At 41.1% G+C, this 25,116-nt stretch overlaps 1 protein-coding gene across 1 annotated transcript in view; it reads right to left on the bottom strand.

Annotated features, from left to right (window-relative positions):
• Positions 1-25,116, bottom strand: part of MGAM2 (maltase-glucoamylase 2 (putative)) — a 102,928-nt gene that overhangs the window by 65,238 nt on the left and 12,574 nt on the right. Inside the window, exons 4-10 of the mRNA XM_035723415.1 lie at positions 14,954-15,077; positions 14,725-14,834; positions 14,238-14,392; positions 13,222-13,393; positions 3,731-3,830; positions 2,602-2,714; positions 2,356-2,481 (exon numbers count right to left, since the gene is read on the bottom strand). Of these exons, the coding sequence (XP_035579308.1) occupies positions 2,356-2,481; positions 2,602-2,714; positions 3,731-3,830; positions 13,222-13,393; positions 14,238-14,392; positions 14,725-14,834; positions 14,954-15,077 (900 nt within the window). The remainder of the gene's footprint in view (positions 1-2,355; positions 2,482-2,601; positions 2,715-3,730; positions 3,831-13,221; positions 13,394-14,237; positions 14,393-14,724; positions 14,835-14,953; positions 15,078-25,116) is intronic.

Raw genomic sequence — 25,116 nt, 5'->3', positions numbered from 1 at the left:
AAAAGCAGACTCCCCACTGAGCAGGGAGCCGGATGTGGGACTTGACCCCAGGACCCTGAGATCAGGACCTGAGCTGAAGGCAGATGCTTAACTGACTGAGCCAACCAGACGCCCCTGAAGCCATATTTCTTAATGATTCTTGAACTTCCAGGGCTTGGCTACCTCCTAGAAATAAATAAGGCCCTTCTGAAAGATGCAGGCTCTCTCAGGTTGCAGTTTTATGTCTTTGTCCTGACCGATGCATGTCATGAGGCTTTGGGAGGAACTTGAGGGTAGGGACTGTGCCTTGTTCATCCCTGCAACTAGTTTTTAAATATTTTATTTATTTATTTGTCAGAGAGAGAGAGAGAGAGAGAGCACAAGCAGGGAGAGCGGCAGGCAGCAGGAGAAACAGGCTCCCCACTGAGCAAGGAGCCTGATGCGAGACTCGGTCCTTGAACTCTGGGATCATGACCTGAGCCGAAGGCAGATGCTTAACCAACGGAGCCACCCAGATGTCCCCATCCCTGCAACTTGAGAGCCTGGATGCTTGACATAAAACAGGTGCTCTTTAAATGTCTGTTTGGGTGAGTATATTAGTAATGTTGTAACCATGTGCTAACTTGGACCCTAAACATTAAGGTAGACTATATCATAAGAGGAGAAAACAGTCTTCTTGCTCTATAAAACTTCTAGAATAATAACTCACAAAGATAAACAACAAAGGGGCAGAGCTTTAATTCACCAAAGTCTCATACATAGTTTATTTTAGTGTTTGCATACCAATCTGTGAGGAGCAGGTGTTATTCTTAGTGAGAAGGTTGAAACGTGAAGGGTTTGAGTGACATTTCCCAAGGTCATACGCAGGGGTGGGTGGGGCTGACTGCAGCTTTTGTGATAGGCCCTTTGAATCCAGCTGCTTTTTTTTCCCAAACTGCCACAACTTCAAGGACATCTGAAGATCTTCTAAGAATGTGTTCCTCGCATAGTTAGTGTTCCTCATGTGTCGTAGAAAGTTCTAGCTTCCAGGCCTGCAGGAAAATGTGGCTGGTGGCCTGGTGCCAATGCAGCACATCTGTTCTAACACTGGGCAGTCAGTCAATACCCAGTGCCTCCACTTGCACATGGTGGGAAAGATCCAATCCGTGGAGGGAAAGCTCATTTGTTCCTGAATCAGCAACACCTCAGAAAAGCCCTTTGCATCAGAGGTACGGGCATAGATTTAACCAATACCACATGGAGTCAAAAGAGCTATTTTTGAATCCTGGTCCTGCCATTTAGCTAGCTGTAGTGACCTTAGAAAAGTTATTAACTATGCAGTGTGTTTCCATTATCGCATTTACAAAATACCAATAAATGACGTTTAACCATGGTTGTGAAAGCACCTTATAAAATAATAACCATGTGGCAAGATGTGGCCTGATTCCTCCTGGAATTGAGAGCTTGCAGGTATCAGAATAGGGAGCATTTTAATGAAACACATGATCAGTTTCCTCTAGACACCAAAACACCACAGCAGGCATGTTTTCTCACAGGAAAAATTCATCTCCCTGCCTGCTCTCCTTGCTGCCCTGGGAGGGCATTGTTAAGTCCTGAGATCAGGCCACAGTCCTTTCCACTTGCACATTCTTCCTTCGCATGCCAACCAAATATATGCTTGCGACACAGTTCCAAAGATCTAGCCCCAAATAAACTGTTTGGTAACTTCATTAAAGGCATTCTACATCTCCTGGAGGAACTTAATCAAGTAGTCTACACTTAATAATTATCTATTTACCAGTGGACATTGAACATCATAAATACTTGGCAGCCACTGAACTTTCAAAATTAGAGTGTGCTAGGTCTGGAAGGAGGGTTCAAGGTCGCTAGGAGAAATTCACTTACTGTGAGTCATTTTTACAATCATCAGCTCTTGTTAACCATATCACCGCACGTGCTGCTTTCTTTCATAACATGACAGCTAACTTTGATGGAGCTCATCCAATGGGCTGCCTGCTGTTCGTGCGTGGTGTAAGGCATTCCTCACTACCAGTCCACCAAGGGAAGCCTTACATTCTCATTTTATAAAGGGAGAAACGAAGACTCAGAGGTGCTAATTAACCAGCCCAACACTGAGAGAGCCAGGAACAAGTGAAGCTAAAATTCAAAACCATATCCATCCAACTCCACAAACTGCTGTTTCCATGACGACACGGGTAATTTAGCATATGCAAATTTCTGACACTAGGTGTGCCTGTTTGTCTACATATGTATGTACGTATCTATCATCTATCCACCTATCTCTCTCTGTATTTCTTCCTAATACGTTGAATTAGATGCAAAAACTAAAAGATAGGACATGGTGCCTTACACAGGTTAAGAGAAGTTCCAACTTACATAAGGGATCCCAGCTACAAGATTTCGGTTCACAACCTCCTTCAATCCATTGATGCCACCATAGTTCCTGCGACTAAGCTGGAACCCAAGACTCCAGTAGGGAGGAAGCAATGGTCGTCCAATGAGCTGAAAAAATAAATATAGACATGTCTAAGCATTTAAAAACTACTGTTTTGAGCACCGTGTCTGATACAGAAAACACTGTTTCCATTTCCATTTATAACTCTGTTCAAGCAAAGCCCATACCTCCAGGTATTCCTGAATCACTTGTTCTGGAGTATTTCCCAGGAATACATAAAAGTCAAGGATGCCCCCAATCGTGCGGTAAGTGATGGCAGGAGCAGGCTGCAGGGTGACCTCTGAAAGGATTAGAATTAGAATTAGAATTTTGTGGTTGCAAATATACTTTTCTCTAGAATATGAATACCTGAGCTATCCAAAACAATCTCAGTCTCATTTTGCAAGAGATGAAAACCACACAAAACATTCTTTTCTTTAGATTGCTGACATTTATAATAATAAATGAGTAAAACACTAAGGAAGAATTGATTTTTTAAGAGAAAGCAGAACCAATTCTATTTTTTTCTTATTATAATTTTATTTTTTATTTTAATTCAATTAAGAACCAATTCTATTTTTTTCAAGATTTTATTTTATTTATTTGACAGAGAGAGACAGTGAGAGAGGGAACACAAGCAGGGGGAGCGGGAGAGGGAGAAGCAGGCTTCCCGCGGAGCAGGGAGCCCGACGCGGGGCTCGATCCCAGGACCCCGGGATCATGACCCGAGCCGAAGGCAGACGCTTAACGACTGAGCCACCCAGGCGCCCCTGAGAACCAGTTCTATTTTAATCTGGCTATATAACAATACAAATGTCTGGAATTTGTGAATGATTTAAAGTAACGGAAAAGTTTTAAAAACCTTTATTAGATGAGTTTAATTACAATTTACAAATAAAAATAAAAACAAGCTCTTATTAAAGCACTGTTAGTCCAGAAGCTTGAGGGAGAAGATTCTGGAGTAGGGAAGGAATGAGCTATGAGAAACACAGAACACAGCCTTGTTGCCTACAGACAGTCTGGTTTACATGTTGAAATCTACAGGTATCTTTGGGACCTCTCTGTCAATGCATCTTATTACCTACAGAATATTATGGAAAACACTGCATCAAAAGAGAACCCGAAAGAAGTTTTCAATGGAAATAGCTTTCAGCATGAACTAGATTTGTAACAGGTCACCCTACTTTTGGGTTCCCATATAGAAGCGTTGTAGGTTAAATACACATTCTGTTAAATAGTGATCTCGCCATGAAAGTTGGTTTTATAAAAGCCACATCCCCAAACATATTCCTGTTGAGATAAAAAGATGTTTCCTACCCATGGCATTACTGTTCAACAGAAAAACACCAAAAGAGGAGCCGCTGGTGTCTTCAAGGCACAGGAAGAATGTATGAGCTCCATACAGATTAATCATGTCCTGTCAAGAAAAATGATAACAAATTATAGTAGTACATGTTGAAAATGTTTTTATTTACCCTAGAATAAAGTCAAACGCCACATACAACATGTACTTGGTCAACACCTGACGTGGTTTAGTATTATATCAAAAAGGTATTGAATTGGTAATATCAACTGATAAATGGATAAACAAAATACATACAATGGAATACTATTAGTAATAATAAGAAATGAAAAACTGATCCATGCTACAACAGGAATAAACCTCATAAATATGATACTAAGTGAAAGAAACGGCTACAAAAGAAACCAAATATTGCATGATTCTATTTATATGAAGTACCCAGAAAAGTCAAATCTATATAGACAGAAAGCAGAATGGTGATTGCCCAGGGCTAAGGTGGGCACCGGGGTGGGAATGGGGATTATGTCTATAAAAGTATGAGGGATCCTAGTTGAAAATCTTCTAAAACTGGATTATGATAATAGCTGCACAACTCAGTAATGTGCTAAGCAATCACTGAATTGTACATTTAAAACAGATGAATTGTATAGTATATAAATTATATCCCAGTCAAGTTGTTTTTTAAAATTTGGAAAATACCTGCAAAGACATATGACAAAATGTTAGCAGAAGATAACGTTATTATGAGAAATTTTGTATTTCTTCTTTACGCCTAGCTGTATTTTCTAATTTTTCTATAATTAATATATAATACTTAGATAGTAAATAACTTTAAAATTTAAAAAAAGATACTGAACCTGCCACAGGGCTGTGATGAGCCCTGACATAAAAAGAGATAATGTGTATTACTGTGAGTGAAAAAGTGAGAGAAAGAGAGGGTCAGAAGACAGGAAGAAAGGAGTGGGGAGAAAGGAAGGAAGGAAAGAAGGAAGATAGATAAGACCTTTATCTAATCTGTGACTACATAACTTAAGGCTTTTTCAGCTCTAGAGAGCCAAGCTTAGTATGATGCTTATGTTCCATGTTTGTCAAGGGCCTTGAGCAAGCACTCTAGTGAATGTGCTGGCTATTGCTTTACTCTGGTTCAGTAAGTGTGTCCCCTTCATTGCATCAGACATTGGTGGGTGGGCCAGTTAATGTGCTACTTGATTTGTTCATCTCCTGTGGAATACGAATTGCAAAACTTCAGTCCCATCCTTCCCTTGCAACATACATCACAGATTTGGGAAACATCATCAGCACACTGGAGGCTTCAAGACCTGCTCTACAAAGCAATGCTACTCAAAGTATTGTCCGTGGACTGGTACCTCCCCACCATCCTTTGCTGTAAATCAGCAAGGAAAGTACAAAAAACAAGAGAAAGAGTTTAGAAACTTTATAGCAATCTAAAAGAGTAATTTTAAAGCTGTTCAATTTAAAATTTGAGCTTATAATTTATGTCTTTGAGTAATTTTATTTCATTTCCCCAGGATTAAAAAAAAAAATAACAGAGAGAAAGAAAGGAACTGATCCTTCACTACGGGTAAGTTGAGAGGCACTGCTCTAGACCAGCTCTTTGCCCACTTGAATATGCGTGTGGTTCACTTGTAGATCTTATTAAAATGCAGATATGGTTCCATAGGTCTGGGCTCTGACTTGAGATCCTGCATTTCTAACAACCTCCCAAGTGATGCCAACACTGCTTTCTCCAGAACATACTTCAAGTAGCAGAGCCCTAGAATAATACTAAAACTGCCAAAAGAGGAATTTTTTTTTAGTCTTCAGAGTTCTACTGGGGGTAGCTCCTGCTGAAGCTCTCCCCTAGATACTACCCAATTATTAAAGACAAACATATTTTGCAGAAGGATTTTCTAATATATATTAGACTATCATACAGTCATTAAATTATGTTTTCCTTTCAAAGTGGGATGTTTTTAAAAATTGATATGTTACTGGAGGCGGAGCAAGATGGCGGAGGAGTAGGAGACCTAGATTTCGTCTGGTCTCAGGAATTCAGCTGAATAGGGATCAAACCATTCTGAACACCTACGAACTCAACAGGAGATCGAACAGGAGAGTAGCAACAACTCTCTGAACAGAGAAGCGACCACTTACTGGAAGGTAGGGCGTGCGGAGAAGTGAATCCGAGGCGATATTCGGGAGGATGGACGGCGGGGGAGGGGGCCTCCGCCGGCCGCTTCTGGCAAGTGCTAGAGCCGCGGAGCACAAAATCGGACCTTTTAGAAGTTGGCTCCGCTGAGGGACGTCGCTGCAGTGGCTAAGCGGGGGGTGGAATCCTCCTGGGACAGTGTGGTCTCAGGACCCTCGGGGTCACAGGAAGACCGGGGGTGCCTGAATGCGCCAGAGCTCCCAGGAATCAGAGCAGGGAAGCCGGCTGCAGAGACGGAGCCGAGGCGCGGGCTCTCAGCTCGGGGTTGCCATAAACTGTGATCTGAGGCCCAGTCGGGCCACTGCTCCTCCAGCAGGGACCCAACAAGCAGCAGATCCAGGGAGACTCCCCTTCCTTCCCGGGGAGGAGCGGTGCAGGAACGCACTGCAGGGATCTGCTGGGTTTGGAGACTCCGCGCGGGGTCGGGTGCCAGAGATAGAAACGCTCGGTCACAGGCCGGGTGAGCACGGAGTGCGGCCGGAGACCGGGGACACGGGAGTGACTGCTTTTCTCTGGGGGCACACTGAGGAGCGGGGCCCCGAGTTCTCAGCTCCTCCGAGTGGAGATTGGGAGGCCACCATTTCTGCCCTGGTCCTCCAAACTGTACCGAGAGCTTGCAGGGAACAAAAGCTCCTGAGAGCAAACCGGAGCAGCTTCCTTAGCCCGGACCGACAAGGGCGGGGCAATTCCGCCTCCGGCAAAGACAATTGGAAACCACAGCAACAGGCCCCTCCCCCAGAAGATCAACACAAACAGCCAGCAAGCCAAGACCAAGTTGATCGATCAAGGAGAATAGGAGAACTCCAGCGCTAGGGGAATACTGCACATAGATTCATGGCTTTATTTTTTTTTTTTTTTACCATGATTCATTATTTCATCAAAGTTAATTTTTGTTGACTGTTTTTTTTTATTTTTCTTTTTCCATTTTTCAACCAACATCTTATAAATCCCTTTTTAAAAAAAAAAATTTATTTTTCATTTTTAGAGTCATATTTTATCCCTTCATAGTAGTTACCCTTATTTCTGGCATATATATGTAAGTTGTTCTCTCTTTAAAATTTTGAGGTACAGTTTCTTCTAACAGATCAAAATATACCCTAAATCACTAGTGTATGGTTTTGTTCTAGTCTCCTGCCTGATCACATTCTCTCCCTTTTTCCTTTTTTTTTTTTCTTAAATCTTCCTTCTTTTTTCAAACAACTTATCTTACCAAGTCCTTTTATAAAATCTTTTATAATTTTCATCTTTACAGTCATCTTCCATCCCTTCATTGTATCAACCCTTATTTTGTACATATATGTCTTTCTTCCTTTAAAATTTTAGGAGGCACTTTTTTCTAACAGACCAAAATACGCCCAAAATCTAGTGTGTGGCACTGATCTATGCACTAGCCTGATCATATTTGATCATATTCTGCCTTTTTTGTATTGTTTTGTTTTTGTTTTTATCTTTTTTTTTCTTTTTCTCTTTCTTTTTTCTTTCTTTCCCTTTCTTTTCCCCTGGTTTCAGGTCTTTTCTGATTTGTATACAGTATATTAGCTGGGGACGTTGTAAACCTGTTAGCATTTTGTTCTCTCATTCATCTATTCTCCTCTGGACAAAATGACAAGACGAAAGAAATCACCTCAGCAAAAGAACAAGAGGTAGTACCGTCAGCCAGGGACCTACTCAATACGGACATTAGTACGATGTCGGACCTAGAGTTCAGAATCATGACTTTAAAGATACTAGCTGGGCTTGAAAAAAGCGTGGAAGTTATTAGAGAAACCCTTTCTGGAGAAATAAAAGAACTAAAATCTAACCAAATCGAAATCAAAAAGGCTATTGATGAGGTGCAATCAAAAATGGGGGCACTAAATGCTAGGATAAATGAGGCAGAAGAGAGAATCAGCGATATAGAAGACCAAATGATGGAAAATAAAGAGGCTGAGAAAAAGAGAGAGAAACAACTACAGGATCACGAGGGCAGAATTCGAGAGATAAGTGATATGATAAGACGAAACAACATTAGAATAATTGGGATCCCAGAAGAAGAAGAGAGAGAGAGAGGGGCAGAAGGTATATTGGAACAAATTATAGCAGAGAACTTCCCTAATGTGAGGAAGGAAACAGGCATTAAAATCCAGGAGGCACAGAGAACCCCTCTCAAAATCAATAATAATAGGTCAACACCCCGACATCTAATAGTAAAACTTACGAGTCTCAGAGACAAAGAGAAAATCCTGAAAGCAGCTTGGGAGAAGAGATATGTAACCTACAATGGTAGAAACATTAGATTGGCAACAGACCTATCCACAGAGACCTGGCAGGCCAGAAAGGACTGGCAAGATATCTTCAGAGCACTAAACGAGAAAAATATGCAGCCAAGAATACTATATCCAGCTAGGCTATCATTGAAAATAGAAGGAGAGATAAAAAGCTTCCAGAACAAACAAAAACTAAAGGAATTTGCAAACACGAAACCAGCCCTCCAAAAAATATTGAGAGGGGTCCTCTAAGCAAAGAGAGAACCTAAAAGCAGCAAAGAGCAGAAACGAACACAGGCAACAGACAGTTAACAGTCACCTTACAGGTAATACAATGGCACTAAATTCATACCTTTCAATAGTTACCCTGAATGTAAATGGGCTAAATGCCCCAATCAAAAGACACAGGCTATCAGATTGGATTAAAAAACAAGACCCATCAATATGCTGTCTGCAAGAGACTCATTTTAGACCCAAAGACACCCCCACATTGAAAGTGAGGGGGTGGAAAACCATTTACCATGCTAATGGACACCAAAAGAAAGCTGGGGTGGCAATCCTTATATCAGACAAACTAGATTTTAAAACAAAGACTGTAATAAGAGATGAGGAAGGACACTATATCCTACTTAAAGGGTCTATCCAACAAGAAGATCTAACAATTGTAAATATCTATGCCCGAACATGGGAGCAGCCAATTATATAAGGCAATTAATAACAAAAGCAAAGAAACACATTGACAACAATACAATAATAGTGGGGGACTTTAACACCCCTCTGACTGAAATGGACAGATCATCTAAGCAAAAGATCAACAAGGAAATAAAGACTTTAAATGACACACTGGACCAAATGGACTTCACAGACATATTCAGAACATTCCATCCCAAAGCAAAGGAATACACATTCTTCTCTAGTGCCCATGGAACATTCTCCAGAATTGATCACATCCTAGGTCACAAATCAGGTCTCAATCGGTACCAAAAGATTGGGATCATTCCCTGCATATTTTCAGACCACAATGCTTTGAAACTAGAACTCAACCACAAGAGGAAAGTCGGAAAGAACTCAAATACATGGAGGCTAAAGAGCATCCTACTAAAGAATGAATGGGTCAACCAAGAAATTAAAGAAGAATTAAAAAAATTCATGGAAACCAATGAAAATGAAAACACAACTGTTCAAAATCTTTGGGATACAGCAAAGGCAGTCCTGAGAGGAAAGTATATAGCAATACAAGCCTTTCTCAAGAAACAAGAAAGGTCTCCAATACACAACCTAACCCTACACCTAAAGGAGCTGGAGAAAGAACAGCAAATAAAGCCTAAACCCAGCAGGAGAAGAGAAATCATAAAGATCAGAGCAGAAATCAATGAACTAGAAACCAAAAGAACAGTAGAACAGATCAACGAAACTAGGAGCTGGTTCTTTGAAAGAATTAACAAGATTGATAAACCCCTGGCCAGACTGATCCAAAAGAAAAGAGAAATGACCCAAATCAACAAAATCATGAATGACAGAGGAGAGATCACAACCAACACCAAAGAAATACAAACAATTATAAGAACATATTATGAGCAACTCTATGCCAGCAAATTAGATAACCTGGAAGAAATGGGTGCATTCCTAGAGATGTATCAACTACCAAAATTGAACCAGGAAGAAATAGAAAACCTGAACAGACCTATAACCACTAAGGAAATTGAAACAGTCATCAAAAATCTCCCAAGAAACAAAAGCCCAGGGCCAGATGGCTTCCCAGGGGAATTCTATCAGACATTTCAAGAAGAATTAATACCTATTCTCCTGAAACTGTTCCAAAAAATAGAAATGGAAGGGAAACTTCCAAACTCATTTTATGAGGCCAGCATTACCTTGATCCCAAATCCAGACAAAGACCCCATCAAAAAAGAGAATTACAGACCAATATCCTTGATGAACATGGATGCAAAAATTCTCACCAAAATACTAGCCAATAGGATCCAACAGTACATTAAAAGGATTATTCACCACGACCAAGTGGGGTTTATCCCTGGGCTGCAAGGCTGGTTCAACATCCGCAAATCAATCAACGTGATACAATACATTAACAAAAGAAAGAACAAGAATCATATGATCCTCTCAATAGATGCAGAAAAAGCATTTGACAAAGTACAGCATCCTTTCTTGATCAAAACTCTTCAGAGTATAGGGATAGAGGGTACATACCTCAATATCATAAAAGCCATCTATGAAAAACCTACAGCGAATATCATTCTCAATGGGGAAAGGCTGAGAGCTTTTCCCCTAAGGTCAGGAACGCGGCAGGGATGTCCACTCTCACCACTGCTATTCAACATAGTATTAGAAGTCCTAGCCACAGCAATCAGACAACAAAAAGAAATCAAAGGCATCCAAATCGGCAAAGAGGAAGTCAAACTCTCACTCTTTGCAGATGATATGATACTGTATGTGGAAAACCCAAAAGACTCCACCCCAAAACTGCTAGAACTCATACAGGAATTCAGTAAAGTAGCAGGATATAAAATCAATGCACAGAAATCAGTGGCATTCCTATACACCAACAACAAGACAGAAGAGAGACAAATCAAGGAGTCGATCCCATTTACAATTGCACCCAAAACCATTAGATACCTAGGAATCAATCTAACCAAAGAGGCAAAGGATCTGTACTCAGAAAACTATAAAATACTCATGAAAGAAATTGAAGAAGACACAAAGAAATGGAAAAACGTTCCATGCTCATGGATTGGGAGAATCAACATTGTGAAGATGTCAATGCTACCTAGAGCAATCTACACATTCAATGCAATCCCCATCAAAATACCATCCACTTTTTTCAAAGAAATGGAACAAATAATCCTAAAATTTGTATGGAACCAGAAGAGACCCAGAATAGCCAGAGGAATACTGAAAAAGAAAAGCAAAGCTGGCGGCATCACAATTCCGGACTTCCAGCTCTATTACAAAGCTGTCATCATCAAGACAGTATGGTACTGGCACAAAAACAGACAGATCGATCAATGGAACAGAATCGAGAGCCCAGAAATGGACCCTCAACTCTATGGTCAACTTATCTTTGACAAAGCAGGAAAGAATGTCCAATGGAAAAGAGACAGTCTCTTCAACAAATGGTGTTGGGAAAATTGGACAGCCACATGCAGAAGAATGAAACTGGACCATTTCCTTACACCACACACAAAAATAGACTCCAAATGGTTGAAAGACCTACACGTGAGACAGGAGTCCATTCAAATCCTAAAGGAGAACACAGGTAGCAACCTTTTCGACCTTAGCCGCAGCAACTTCTTCCTAGAAACATCGCCAAAGGCACGGGAAGCCAGGGCAAAAATGAACTATTGGGATTTCATCAAGATAAAAAGCTTCTGCACAGCAAAAGAAACAGTCCACAAAACCAAAAGACAACCGACAGAATGGGAGAAAATATTTGCAAATGACATATCAGATAAAGGGCTAGTATCCAAAATCTATAAAGAACTTATCAAACTCAACACCCAAAGAACAAATAATCCAATCAAGAAATGGGCAGAAGACATGAACAGACATTTCTCCAAAGAAGACATCCAAATGGCCAACAGGCACATGAAAAAGTGCTCAACATCGCTCGGCATCAGGGAAATCCAAATCAAAACCTCCATGAGATACCACCTCACACCCGTCAGAATGGCTAAAATTAACAAGTCAGGGAATGACAGATGTTGGCGGGGATGTGGAGAAAGGGGAACCCTCCTACACTGTTGGTGGGAATGCAAGCTGGTGCAACCCCTCTGGAAAACAGTATGGAGGTTCCTCAAACAGTTGAAATTAGAGCTACCGTTTGATCCAGCAATTGCACTACTGGGTATTTACCACAAAGATACAAATGTAGGGACCCGAAGGGGTACGTGTACCCCAATGTTTATAGCAGCAATGTCCACCATAGCCAAACTGTGGAAAGAGCCAAGATGCCCATCGACAGATGAATGGATAAAGAAGATGTGGTATATATACACAATGGAATATTATGCAGCCATCAAAAGGAATGAGATCTTGCCATTTGCAACGACGTGGATGGAACTGGAGGGTGTTATGCTGAGTGAAATAAGTCAATCAGAGAAAGACATGTATCACATGACCTCACTGATATGAGGAATTCTTAATCTCAGGAAAGAAACTGAGTGTTACTGGAGTGGTTGGGGGTGGGAGGGATGGGGTGGCTGGGTGATAGACATTGGGGAGGGTATGTGCTACGGTGAGCGCTGTGAATTGTGCAAGACTGTTGAATCACAGTTCTGTACTTCTGAAACAAATAACGCAACATATTTTAAGAAAAAAGAAAAAGAAGAAGATAACAGGAGAGGAAGAAAAGGGGAGTATGTCAGAGGGGGAGACGAACCATGAGAGATGATGGACTCTGAAAAACAAACTGAGGGTTCTAGAGGGGAGGGGGGTAGGGGGATGGGTTAGCCTGGTGATGGGTATTGAGGAGGGCACGTTCTGCATGGAGCACTGGGTGTTATGAACAAACAATGAATCATGGAACACTGCACCAAAAACTAATGATGTAATATATGGTGATTAACATAACAATAAAAAAATTAAAAAAAAATTGATATGTTACTGACGAATCACTGACCGTTACCTCTGAAACTAATAATATGTTAATTAACTGAATTTAAAAAAAAGTTCTCATCACAAGGAAAAAAATAATCCTGTACCTAGTGTGGTGACAAATGTTAATTTGACTTATTGTGGTGATTGTTTCACAATACAGACAAGTATAGAATCATGATGTTGTACACCTGAAACTAATATAATGTATGTCAGCAATACCTCAATAAAAAAAATAATAAAACAAAACCAAAAAAGTGGATATATTACTGTGAGTTGATAAACCTCAAGAACAAGTATCCTCCAGCACAGATGGATCTAACTTGGGCAAAATAAGATATGGCTATAAATCTGTAGGTTGCTTGACTCTAGGTCACTTCCCTAAAGGAGAGAAGGGTTTCCTTACCGTGAGCCCTAGGTAGGGGGGAGGGAAACTCACCTTGGTGGGGGCGGCATCGCGCGTGAAGATGGGCCAGGTCTTCCAGCTCATGTTGTGGCGGTACTGCTGGTGCACGTGCTCCCCCAGCCCGTACACAGCAGTGCTGGGAAGTCGGAAGGACAGCTGCAGGTACTGCTGGGCAAACTGCAGGGGCCCGATGCTCGTGTCCAGTCTGGGCCGTGGGGTAAGAGTGAGAGTCACCAAACAGCTCTCTCTGCCAGGACCCTGTCCGCTACTCTCCCTGTTCACTTTGAGAACAGTTTTTTCGGGTGTTCTCATCCACGTTCGTACTACCTTGGAAGGAGGAGACACCCTTCTAGGGTGTCTCTGATGCTTTCATTCTAGAGGAGACATGACACCAGAAACTCAAGTTGGATGACTGGGGGAAGAGAGCAGATGGGACCTTACACTTGCTGGGCATCTGCTTCATGCCGGGACCTGCTCTGGATGCTTCATGAATATAGCTCCATTCACAGAGCGACAGTGGATATTCTGATTCCCTTTCTATAGGTGTGGGAACTGAGGTGGATGTGAGATGCTTTGCCTAACATCCCAAAGCCGACCGGTGACTTGCTGGTGCCAGAACTTGAAAATAGGTTTTACCGACATTAATCCCTGTACTTCCTCCCATACAATTTATGTTTAAGCTCAGGCCATTGTTAGGTTCTTCACGGCAAGTTTCTCGGGACATTAAAATTTGGAATGATAAACAGTGAAGTTGAGTTCCAAAGTGAATGGTCATCCAAAATAATAAAATTTCCTCTCTCATGAAAGACATTAACTACAAGTGCATTTCTCTAACTTAGCACACCAGCACATTATATTTTAGCATGCTGTGCTCTGCAGTCATGACAGGTTAGCAAGTGTTAATGATTTACAGTAAAAACTTTGACATTTTCTAAGGTCCAAACATTTTCCCAGGTCATACTTATCTCATCGTCCACCCCCAGTAAGGCAGACTGAATGATATTGAGACTGTATATTCAAAGATACACAAAGGGTGTTGAAAAGCTCACAAGACTCTTCTGTTGCTTGTCCTCATTATCTTGATGCTGAAGGGCTTATCAATGACCTCTATGTGATAGTTCAAATTGGAGGTTCTAGTAGTCCTATTAGACAGGTTAATAATTTCAGAGGGGACTTCATAGCGTTTGTTTTCACTATCATTGATCTGTCAGAAGAGAAAGAGAAAGACCAACTCCAGATGAAACCACTTCCTTGTAGAGCTACAAAGAAGCTTCACTCTCAGCCCCCAAAGAAAATAGCTTCTAATTCTTAATCCTGTGTTTCCTGAGTTGTGAGGAAAAAAATCACCCAATCACGTGTATGCCCCAAAACACAACACAGCCCACACATCCCCTTGGGAGATTCCTGCAGAGAGGAACAGAGAGGCACCTTCTGCCTCCACACCTCTATGCAGTGCCTTAAAAGTGAATGATCCGAATCCAGTGTGGGGGCACTGCTTTCCCCAGAGATGTATTCAGTGGTAACTACCAAACCAACCTTAAAATGAAAACGATTGGATGTCTGATATTCAGCTGTGAAGAGGGCATTCTTGACATCGTATCCAAACAGAGATGGGAACGGCAACTTTTTCAACTGGGCTGTAAACCCTAGAGGTGGTGGGAGGAAAATGGGGGAAGGGGAAGGAAGCTTTTAGATTTTATTTTGCAGTTAGCTTATCTGAGTCGTAAAGAGTGATTCCCTGGGTGCTCATCAGGATAATGCTCACCTGTCCTTGTATGATTCTTGCCACTGGGGACTTCATAGCCCCAGTTCCTGGGGAAGAAGCACCAAGGGACATTAGTATCGGGTGCCGGTTTCCAGCAGCACTTATGTTGCTGGCTGCAGACATCCTGTAACAATGGCACAGAGTGACATGATATGAAATGAAGGAAAGAAAGTTCTGTCTATGTATTTATAACCAATTTTATTCCAAGAAGATTTTAAGATAGGTCCTATTTACATGCAGTCACTTATTCTTCTTTTATTCTCACATTTATATAGCTATCCAAAATGCATTTATTATCTCCCCGACAAGAAACTAATGATATAGATAAATAAGACACAGTTCTTGCCTTTAGCAAACTTTCGTTACAGTCTAGTAGTACATGCAATTTCAGTATGAGAGGAGTGCTCACGCAGAGAGTGCCCAGGGGCTAAAGGAACGCACACGCAAGCCATGGCATGCAGTCTAGAAGGCTGCAAGCAGGGCGGGGAGCACTTCCAGGTAGGTGAAAGGTAAGCCCATTCCTAGTGCACCGGCAGGGGTTAGGTAGGGGAACAGGAGAGCAGAGAAAGCAGCAATACATGGTAGATTCATAAAAACCACAAGTTCATTGTGCCAAGAACACTGACAGAAACACACGGGAGGGACACAATATTCATACCATGAGTAAGCTAGATGTCGGGCCAACCAATTTAGACTTTCTCATGAGGAACAGTCATGGAAATGACTAACAATATGGCATAAAGAAATGCATTTCTAAAATGTAAGAAAAGAAAAGAAAGGAAATGGGAAAAAATTAAGATAGAAATGGGACAGAGGGTGACATAAACAAATTCACACTGTCTATAAGGTAAAAATAGACCACATGTGGCTTCTCAGAGTGGTTTGATTATGGATTTTTTCAATGATTATTATTTGGGGTGCCTGGGTGACTCAGTCAGTTAAGCATCTGCCTTCAGCTCAGGTTGTGATTCCGAGGTCCTGGGATCAAGCCCCATCCACACTCCCTGCTCAATGGGGAGCTGGCTTCTCCCTCTCCCTTTGCCACTCCCCCTGCTTGTGCTCTCTCTCTCTGACAAATAAATAAATAAAAGCTTTAAAAAATGATTATTTTGGGGGTCAGACCAAGATGGTGCAGGAGTAGGAGACCTGGATTTCGTCTGGTCTCAGGAATTCCACTGAATAGGGATCAAACCATTCTGAACACCTACGAACTCAACAGGAGATCAAAGAAGAGAGTAGCAACAACTCTCTGAACAGAAAAGCGACCACTTACTGGAAGGTAGGACGTGCGGAGAAATGAATCTGAGGCGATATTCGGGAGGATAGACGGCGGGGGAGGGGGCCTCTGCCACTTCTGGCAAGTGCTAGAGCCGCGGAGCACAAAATCGGAACTTTTAGAAGTCGGCTCCGCGGAGGGACGTCGCTCCAGTGGCCAAGCGGGGGGTGGGCCCTCGCGGGACAGTGGTCTCAGGACCCTCGGGGTCACAGAAAGACCGGGGGTGCCTGAGTGCAGCAGAGCTCCCAGGTATCAGAGCAGGGAAGCTGGTTGGAGAGACGGAGCCAAGGCGCGGGCTCTCAGCTCAGGGTGGCCATAAACCGTGATCCGCGGCCCAGTCGGGCCACTGCTCCTCCAGCAGGGACCCAACAAGCGGCAGAGCCGGGGAGACTCCCCTTCCTCCCCCGGAAGGAGAGGCGCGGGAACGCATCTCGGGGATCTGCTGGGTTTGGAGACTCCACACGGGGTCGGGTACCAGACATAGAAACGCTCGGTCACAGGCCGGGTGAGCACGGAGTCCGGCCGGAGACCGGGGAGACGGGAGTGACTGCTTTTCTCTGGGGGCGCACTGAGGAGTGGGGCCGTGAGTTCTCAGCTCCTCTGGGCGGAGATTGGGAGGCCACCATTTTCACCCTGGTCCTCCAAAGCTGTACCGAGAGCTTTCAGGGAACAAAAGCTCCCGAGAGCAAACCCGAGCAGATTGCTTAGCCCGACGACAAGGGCGGGGCAATTCCGCCTCCGGCAAAGACATTTGGGAACCACGGCAATAGGCCCCTCCCCCAGAAGATCAGCACGAACAGCCAGCAAGCCAAGACCAAGTTTACCGATCAAGGAGAACGAGAGAACTCCAGCACTAGGGGAATACTGCACATAGAATCCATGGCTTTTTTACCATGATTCATTAGTTTTTCAAAGTTAATTTTTTAACTGTTTTTTTTAATTTTTCTTTTTCCCTTTTCAACCAACATCTTATCAATCCCTTTTTTAAAAAAACATTTTTTATTTTTCATTTTGAGAGTCATATTTTATACCTTCATAGTAGATACCCTTATTTTTGGCATATATATATATATATATATATATATATATATATATATATATATATATAAGTTGTTCTCTCTTTAAAATTTTGAGATACAGTTTCTTCTAACAGATCAAAGTATACCCTAAATCACTAGTGTATGGCTTTGTTCTAGTCTCCTGCCTGATCACATTCTCTCCTTTTTTTTACTTTTCTATCTTTTGTTTAAATCATCTTCTTTCTTTTTTCAAACAACTTCTTCTCTTATCAATTCCTTATATAAAATCTTTTATAATTTTCATCTTTACAGTCATCTGCCATCCCTTCATTGTATCAACCCTTATTTTGTACATATATGTCTTTCTTCCTTTAAAACTGTAGGAGGCACTTTTTTCTAACAGACCAAAAAATGCCCAAAATCTAGTGTGTGGCACTGACCTATGCACTAGCCTGATCATATTTGATCATATACTGTTTTTGTTTGTTTTGTTCTGTTTTTGTTTGTTTTTATCTTTTACTTTTTCTTTCTTTTTTTTTCTCTTTCTTTTTTCTTTCTTTCCCTTTCTTTTCCCCTGGTTTCAGGTCTTTTCTGATTTGTATAAAGTATATTTGCTGGGGACGTTGTTAACCTGTTAGCATTTTGTTCTCTCATTCATCTATTCTCCTCTGGACAATATGACAAGACGATAAAAATAACCTCATCAAAAAGAACAAGAGGTAGTACCATCTGCCAGGGACCTACTCAGTATGGACATTAGTATGATGTCGGACCTAGATTTCAGAATCATGACTTTAAAGATACTAGCTGGGCTTGAAAAAAGCGTGGAAGTTCTTAGAGAAACCCTTTCTGGAGAAATAAAAGAACTAAAATCTAACCAAGTCAAAATCAAAAAGGCTATTAATGAGGTACAATAAAAAATGGGGGCACTAACTGCTAGGATAAATGAGGCAGAAGAGAGAATCAGCGATATAGAAGACCCATGATGGAAAATAAAGAGGCTGAGAAAAAGAGAAACAACTACAGGATCATGAAGGCAGAATTCGAGAGATAAGCGATACGATAAGACAAAACAACATTAGAATAATTGGGATCCCAGAAGAAGAAGAAGAAGAGAGACAGGGGCAGAAGGTATATTGGAGCAAATACTAGCAGAGAACTTCCCTAATGTGGGGAAGGAAACAGGCATCAAAATCCAGGAGGCACAGAGAACCCCTCCCAAAATCAATAAAAATAGGTCAACACCCCGACATCTAATAGTAAAACTTACGAGTCTCAGAGACAAAGAGAAAATCCTGAAAGCAGCTCGGGAGAAGAGATATGTAACCTACAATGGTAGAAACATTAGATTGGGAACAGACCTATCCACAGAGACCTGGCAGGCCAGAAAGGACTGGCATGATAACTTCAGAGCACTAAACGAGAAAAATATGCAGCCAAGAACACCAGATCCAGCTAGGCTGTCATTGAAAATAGAAGGAAAATAAAAACCTTCCAGGACACACAAAAACTAAAGGAATTTGTAAACACGAAACCAGCCCTCCAAGAAATATTGAAAGGGGTCCTCTAAGCAAACAGAGAGCCTAAAAGCAGCAGAGATCAGAAAGGAACACAGACAATATACAGTAACAGTCACCTTACAGGCAATACAATGGCACTAAATTCATACCTTTCAATACTTACCCTGAATGTAAATGGGCTCAATGCCCCAATCAAAAGACATAGGCTATAGATTGGATTAAAAAACAAGACCCATCAATATGCTGTCTGTAAGAGACTCATTTTAGACCCAAAGACACCCTCAGATTGAAAGTAAGGGGGTGGAAAACCATTTACCATGCTAATGGACACCAAAAGAAAGCTGGGCTGGCAATCCTTATATCAGACAAATTAGATTTTAAAACAAAGACTGTAATAAGAGATGAGGAAGGATACTATATCCTATTAAAGGGTCCATCCAACAAGAAGATCTAACAATTGTAAATATCTATGCCCCTAAATGGGAGCAGCCAATTATATAAGGCAATTAATAACAAAAGCAAAGAAACACATTGACAACAATACAATAATAGTGGGGGACTTTAACACCCCCCTGACTGAAATGGACAGATCATCTAAGCAAAAGATCAACAAGGAAATAAAGACTTTAAATGACACACTGGACCAAATGGACTTCACAGACATATTCAGAACATTCCATCCCAAGGCAACGGAATACACATTCTTCTCTAGTGCCCATGGAACATTCTCCAGAATAGATCACATCCTAGGTCACAAATCAGGTCTCAACCAGCACCAAAAGACTGGGATTATTCCATGCCTATTTCAGACAACAATGCTTTGAAACTAGAACTCAACCACAAGAGGAAAGTCGGAAAGCACTCAAATACATGGAGGCTAAAGAGCATCCTACTAAAGAATGAATGGGTCAACAAGGAAATTAAAGAAGAATTAAAAAAATTCATGGAAACCAATGAAAATGAAAACACAACTGTTCAAAATCTTTGGGATACAGCAAAGGCAGTCCTGAGAGGAAAGTATATAGCAATACAAGCCTTTCGCAAGCAACAAGAAAGGTCTCAAATACACAACCTAACCCTACACCTAAAGGAGCTGGAGAAAGAACAGCAAATCAAGCCTAAACCCAGCAGGAGAAGAGAAATAATAAAGATCAGAGCAGAGATCAATGAACTAGAAACCAAAAGAACAGTAGAACAGATCAACAAAACTAGGAGCTGGTTCTTTGAAAGAATTAAAAGATTGATAAACCCCTGGCCAGACTGATCCAAAAGAAAAGAGAAATGACCCAAATCAACAAAATCATGAATGAAAGAGGAGAGATCACAACCAACACCAAAGAAATACAAACAATTATAAGAACATATTATGAGCAACTCTATGCCAGCAAATTAGATAACCTGGAGGAAATGGGTGCATTCCTAGAGATGTATCAACTACCAAAACTGAACCAGGAGGAAATAGAAAACCTGAACAGTCCTATAACCACTAAGGAAATTGAAGCAGTCATCAAAAATCTCCCAACAAACAAAAGCCCAGGGCCAGATGGCTTCCCAGGGGAATTCTATCACACATTTAAAGAAGAATTAATACCTATTCTCCTGAAACTGTTCCAAAAAATAGAAATGGAAGGAAAACTTCCAAATTCATTTTATGAGGCCAGCATTACCTCGATCCCAAAACCAGACAAAGACCGCATCAAAAAGGAGAATCACAGACCAATATCCTTGATGAACATGGATGCAAAAATTCTCACCAAAATACTACCCAATAAGATCCAACAGTACATTAAAAGGATTATTCACCATAACCAAGTGGGATTTATCCCTGGGCTGCAAGGCTGGTTCAACATCCGCAAATCAATCAACGTGATACAATACATTAACAAAAGAAAAACAAAAATCATATGATCCTCTCAATAGATGCAGAAAAAGCATTTGACAAAGTATAGCATCCTTTCTTGATCAAAACTCTTCAGAGTATAGGGATAGAGGGTACATACCTCAATATCATAAAAGCCATCTATGAAAAACCTACAGCGAATATCATTCTCAATGGGGAAAAACTGAGAGCTTTTCCCCTAAGGTCAAGAACGCGGCAGGGATGTCCACTGTCACCACTGCTATTCAACATAGTATTAGAAGTCCTAGACACAGCAATCAGACAACAAAAAGAAATCAAAGGCATCCAAATCGGCAAAGAGGAAGTCAAACTCTCACTCTTTGCAGATGATATGATACTGTATGTGGAAAACCCAAAAGACTTCAGCCCAAAACTGCTAGAACTCATACAGGAATTCAGTAAAGTGGCAGGATATAAAATCAATGCACAGAAATCAGTGGCATTCCTATACACCAACAACAAGACAGAAGAGAAACAAATTAAAGAGTCGATCCCATTTACAATTGCACCCAAAACCATAAGATACCTAGGAATCAATCTAACCAAAGAGGCAAAGGATCTGTACTCAGAAAACTATGAAATACTCAGGAAAGAAATTGAAGAAGACACAAAGAAATGGAAAAACGTTCCATGCTCATGGATTGGAAGAACAAACATTGTGAAGATGTCAGTGCTACCTAGAGCAATCTACACATTCAGTGCAATCCCCATCAAAATACCATCCACCTTTTTCAAAGAAATGGAACAAATAATCCTAAAATTTGTATGGAACCAGAAGAGACCCCGAATAGCCAGAGGAATCTTGAAAAAGAAAAGCAAAGCTGGTGGCATCACAATTCCGGACTTCCAGCTCTATTACAAAGCTGTCATCATCAAGACAGTATGGTACCGGCACAAAAAGAGACACATAGATCAATGGAACAGAATAGAGAGCCCAGAAATGGACCCTCAACTCTATGAATGTCCAATGGAAAAAAGACCATCTCTTCAACAAATGCTGTTGGGAAAATTGGACAGCCACATGCAGAAGAATGAAACTGGACCATTTCCTTACACCACACACAAAAATAGACTCCAAATGGTTGAAAGACCTAAACGTGAGACAGGAGTCCACCAAAATCCTAAAGGAGAACACAGGTAGCAACCTCTTCAACCTCAGCCACAGCAACTTCTCCTAGAAACATTGCCAAAGGCAAGGGAAGCCAGGGCAAAAATGAACTATTGGGATTCATCAAGATAAAAAGCTTTTGCACAGCAAAAGAAACAGTCCACAAAACCAAAAGACAACCGACAGAATGGGAGAAGATATTTGCAAATGACATATCAGATAAAGGGCTAGTATCCAAAATCTATAAAGAACTTATCAAACTCAACACCCAAAGAACAAATAATCCAATCAAGAAATGGGCAGAAGACATGAACAGACATTTTTCCAAAGAAGACATCCAAATGGCCAACAGACACATGAAAATGTGCTCAACATCCCTCGGCATCAGGGAAATCCAAATCAAAACCTCAATGAGATACCACCTCACACCCGTCAGAATGGCTTAAATTAACAAGTCAGGAAACGACAGATGTCGGCGGGGATGTGGAGAAAGGGGAGCCCTCTTACACTGTTGGTGGGAATGCAAGCTGGTGCAGCCACTCTGGAAAACAGTATGGAGGTTCCTCAAACAGTTGAAAATAGAGCTACCATAGGATCCAGCAATTGCACTACTGGGTATTTACCCCAAAGATACAAATGTAGGGATCTGAAGGGGTAGGTGCACCCCGATGTTTATAGCAGCAACGTCCACAACAGCCAAACTGTGGAAAGAGCCAAGATGTCCATCGACAGATGAATGGATAAAGAAGATGTGGTATATATACACCATGGAATATGTGTGATAGCCATGAAAAGGAATGAGATCTTGCCATTTGCAATGACGTGGATGGAACTAGAGGGTGTTATGCTGAGTGAAGTAAGTCAATCAGAGAAAGACATGTATCATATGACCTCACTGATATGAGGAATTCTTAATCTCAGGAAACAAACTGAGTGTTGCTGGAGTGGTGGGGGGTGGGAGGGATGGGGTGGCTGGGTGATAGACATTGGGGAGGGTATGTGCTATGGTGAGCGCTGTGAATTGTGCAAGACTGTTGAATCACAGATCTGTACTTCTGAAACAAATAATGCAATATATGTTAAGAAAAAAAGAAGAAGAAGAAGAAGATAGCAGGAAGGGAAGAATGAAGGGGAGTAAGTCAGAGGGGGAGACGAACCATGAGAGACGATGGACTCTGAAAAAGAAACTGAGGGTTCTAGAGGGGAGGGGGGTGGGGGAATGGGTTAGCCTGGTGATGGGTATTAAAGAGGGCCCATTCTGCGTGGAGCACTGGGTGTTATGCACAAACAATGAATCATGGAACACTACATCGAAAACTAATGATGTAATGTATGGTGATTAACATAAGAATAAAAAAATTTTAAAAAATAAATAAATAAATACAAACTCTTAAAAAAATAAATAAATAATGATTATTTTTTGGTGAGATGTATTTTCCTACAACTTTAATATTCGTTTACATAAAAATTGTTTTGTTATAATAAAGAACTAAAATAGATCGCAAATTGAATCAAACTGTTGAAACAAACATAGGCATCCACCTCTCCACCCAACTAAATTTACATGAAGTGACAGAAGTATCATTAAGAAAAAAGTACAAAACCGGGCGCCTGGGTGGCTCAGTCATTAAGCGTCTGCCTTCGGCTCAGGTCATGATCCCAGGGTCCTGGGATTGAGTCCCGCATCGGGATCCCTGATCCATGGGGAGCCTGCTTCTCCCTCACCCACTCCCCCTGTTTGTGTTCCTGCTCTCGCTATCTCTTTCTCTGTCAAATAAGTAAATAAAATCTTTAAAAAAAAAAAAGAAAAAATACAAAACCATTACAAAGCAGCCAACTATAATGCAATATGGCAGAAATGGTATGAAATGACTGAAACACAAGAAATAGACTTTATGAACTCTAGGGAAAAAAATATTCATGACCTAAAACACAAGAGGGAAAAAAGAACTGCTCCAAGCCAAGTCAATGTGGAGAATTGGAAGAGCACCTGGGGCATAGTTTTGGATGATTAATTGGGAAGCTTCAGTATGAACATTTAGCTGCCCAATGTGACATTCCTTATAGCTATTGGTAATCTCTGACTAATTGGTGGGCATCCTGAAGTATTTGTTCATAGGCTAAGGAAGTTAGGAAAGATGCTGGGAACCAGAAGACATGGCAATGCACCAGCTAATAAACCAGGCCCCTCACCCCCAGACAAGTACCCACATTCCCTTCAGCAGCCCTTTTCTTCCCTCCTAAATACTCAGTGCAAACCAAGGTAAATAGGACAGGCAGTCATAGATAATTAAACACAAAGATGACAGTCAAGAACCACCAAACATGAGAGAAACCAACACTATGACAGGCACCAGACTTAATAAACAGAAGAAGGAAATTGCAGGAAACAATTAATAGAAAAAAAGTTACAAACCTTTTAAATAAATATAATTATTATCTTTAGAGAGAGGCATATAACTGTTGCTTCCATTAGAAGAAAAGCAACAAAGTATATTGAAAGTTAAGATATTGAACAACAAGATTTAATACTCCTTAATATTTGGACTGAGTAACAAAAAGGAAAGAGAACAATGTCAAGACAAGAAGAATTTTTTTAAAAAATCAAATTTAGGATTTTCTCAGAACACAAGGACAAAGACACGGAAAGTATGGGAGAAAGGGTAGGCAAAGTGACCAGTGGGGCCAGACAATAATACTCAATTAGAAGATTCCAAAAGGGGTGAAAAGAGGACACAAGTGAGGGAAGGGGGAATCAAATAGAGAGAGTAATGTTATACATGATGAACAACTCAATATACAATCCACGTAATTAGAAAAGACCGAAATAAACCCAGAAAAACCACATGAAGGATTTATGAGTAAAAGCAGTATTTACCAGTAATTAATGACAGAGAAAAGAATCAAGTATCTACAGTTATCAGTTTAAAACATGAAATAAGCATCTCCTCTGTTTCAAGTATTCATCTAAGTTCACATGATACAGTGCTGCCGGCAAGCTTAGTAGGTGAGACAGACACCACCATTAGTTAGACATTGTTTCCACTATTGACTTGAAATGCCATGTTCCCAACATGCTAAATTTCAGTGCACATATATGACACGAAAATATGCATTTTAGAACTTCCTGTTTTATAGGTATGGCGTAAAATATTCTTTTTTTAAAAAAGATTTTATTTATTTGAGAGAGAGAGAATGAGAGAGAGAGCACATGAGAGGAGGGAGGGGCGGAGGGAGAAGCAGACTCCCCGCTGAGCAGGGAGCCTGATGCAGGACTCGATCCGGGGACTCCAGGATCCTGACCTGAGCCGAAGGCAGTCGCTTAACCAACTGAGCCACC

Source organism: Zalophus californianus, chromosome 12, assembly GCF_009762305.2.
Source record: "Zalophus californianus isolate mZalCal1 chromosome 12, mZalCal1.pri.v2, whole genome shotgun sequence".
In the NCBI taxonomy this organism is placed as follows: Eukaryota; Metazoa; Chordata; class Mammalia; order Carnivora; family Otariidae; genus Zalophus; species Zalophus californianus.
This window is presented reverse-complemented; position numbering and strand designations above follow the sequence as displayed.